This window comes from Sinocyclocheilus grahami, unplaced genomic scaffold (assembly GCF_001515645.1).
Source record: "Sinocyclocheilus grahami isolate Dianchi unplaced genomic scaffold, SAMN03320097.WGS_v1.1 scaffold880.1, whole genome shotgun sequence".
NCBI classification, from domain to species: Eukaryota; Metazoa; Chordata; class Actinopteri; order Cypriniformes; family Cyprinidae; genus Sinocyclocheilus; species Sinocyclocheilus grahami.
The window spans coordinates 81,264-83,482 of NW_015506059.1; the positions used below are offsets into that span (position 1 = coordinate 81,264).

At 35.3% G+C, this 2,219-nt stretch overlaps 1 protein-coding gene across 5 annotated transcripts in view; it reads right to left on the reverse strand.

Moving 5' to 3' along the window:
• smad5 (SMAD family member 5) overlaps positions 1-2,219 on the reverse strand; it is a 35,969-nt gene that overhangs the window by 5,568 nt on the left and 28,182 nt on the right. For all 5 annotated transcript variants that reach the window (XM_016248493.1, XM_016248494.1, XM_016248490.1 and 2 more), the window contains one exon: positions 349-570. In XM_016248493.1, coding sequence (XP_016103979.1) covers positions 349-570 — 222 coding nt within the window. The remainder of the gene's footprint in view (positions 1-348; positions 571-2,219) is intronic.

Here is a 2,219-nt window from a genome sequence, read left to right on the forward strand (position 1 = left end):
TTTTTACTTTTTTGTAATTTTATGTGCTTTGGTCATTTTATTAGTTCATTTTTTTTATATTTTTAAATGTTTGAATATATTTTTTAAGTTTAAATAAGTTCAATTAGTAATTCTAGAACTTCAACTTCAGTTACTTGACAAGGCAACATTTCTAAAGTTCGTTTAGTTTTTCACCTAATATTTAGCTATATTTAAATTAACAAAAAATGTTTTTAATACCTTTAGTTAATGATAACATCACTGCTTTGCAGAAGGCTAAAGTCATGTCCCACTGGGTTTCCAGGACTGAGTGAAATAAAGCACCGTTACAATGTACAAGATCTTTGTGGATAATAACTGCATGCATACCTTTGCCAATGTGGCGGCGAGTGTTTTCAATAGTGGAGTTGCGATTGACGTTGGAGAGCAGGCCCAGGCAGAAGCGGTTCTTGTTGTTGGATGGGTCAGTGAATCCATCAACCAGCACGCTGGTGGAAGAAGCGTGGTAAGCCTCTCCCACACGATTATTCAGCTCATAGTACACAATAGAGCACCAGTGACTGGGCTCCTCGTACTCCACTGGCTGCACATCTGAAAGAGGAAAATAAAACAAGACCTTGCGCTTAAGCCAGCTATTGTTTCAACTTGCTCAGATACTTCACCACACCAGCTAGATAAACATTCTGGAGAGATTAGAGGGAGATACCGGGCCAAAAGGATTTAAAGATTACAACAGGCAAACTGTGTTAGAAATTCAGGCTGTCACGATGACAATGTTTATAACTACACAGGTTGTTAGTGTGACTTTGCTTAATAAAAAAAAAAGTCAGGAGCTTTCTCATTGTTGTCTAATCAGATGGTCTTATTTTGGTCTGCCGCAAAACAAAGTTGTGTTTCCAAAGTAGCAGGTTGCTACAATGAGAGCTTCTAAAGAAAACTAGTCATTCGATTTGCTAAACGCCCCCAAATGAAATGTACAAAGAGTCAACTGTTGTTGGTCATTTTTCTACAGTAATTTCTAGGCCTGGGTTAACAATATTGATTTCTTGAATTAAATCGATTCTCATTTTGATGAACCAATATGGATTCTTAAATCTCAAGATCGATGTTTTAGTCAGTGCTGTTTTCTGCTGATATTTGAACAACACTTCACTAAGCATCATTTGTAGCATGCCAGCCATCCATCCACTAGTTGCAATGAGCTTTGCATTTTGTTACTTTTGATGTAAAACAAAGCCTCACCTTTCAAATCCTTCTGTCAAACTCTCAGAATTCAAACAATAAATGTGGTTTAGACACTTTAATATGCCGTGAAAAACCAGTGGTTTAAAACGGTTTGTAAACAACATAATGCAATGTAATTTAACTCTAGAGAGAATTTTGCTAAATATAGTCATATTACATATTCAATTTATTTTTGTCTTAATGTATGTTAGAATAAATCCATGATGGAAACAAGCTATGACAGCCACCGTTTAAATGTTTAAAACCAATTGGAGTAGAAACAAGTATATTATTAAACGCTCATCATTTGAAATAATTTATTTAAAAATAAAATAGCAATTACATTTTTGGACTGTTGTTAAATTTAACCTCATATATATTTCCAGTTTAAATGGGTGGGGCTCTTGGCAAGAATAGCCAAAATGTTTTCACTTTTATGCATGTAGTCAAAAGTCTGCTTCTGCAAGGCCATTGGCAATACAGGCCAATATTTCCTCTATAAAACAAGCCATAGACAGACAGACAGACATACTTCTGTAATGATGATGCTCAGATTTGAGGGATTTTTTTTTTTATGTTCTTTGACATCACACCTGGACCACTTCTGAATAGGATGTTAATTAGGGATGCACGATATTGGATCTTTGCCGATATCTTTCCCCAAATCATTTTGGACGATACCAATACCGATATATTTCCTTTTGTTTGGAAACAATACCAAGTCTCTCCTGTGCAGAAATTATAAGCAAATCATTTTTTATTTTGGTTAGTTTTTAACAAGAACTTATTTGTTCAAATTAAATAAACAATAAGGAAGGTTTTTTGACAGTACATTGAAGCTTTGAAAATAACGATAAATAAACTATACCAATCGCTGCATTCCCCCAGAAAGATGCAGTGTTAACCCTAACATTTTATTTTAAGATTTAACATTCGTAGCTGGTCTAAAGCAGGGGTGCCCAAACTGGGTCCTGGAGGGCCGGTGTCCTGCAGAGTTTAGCTCCAACCCCAATTAA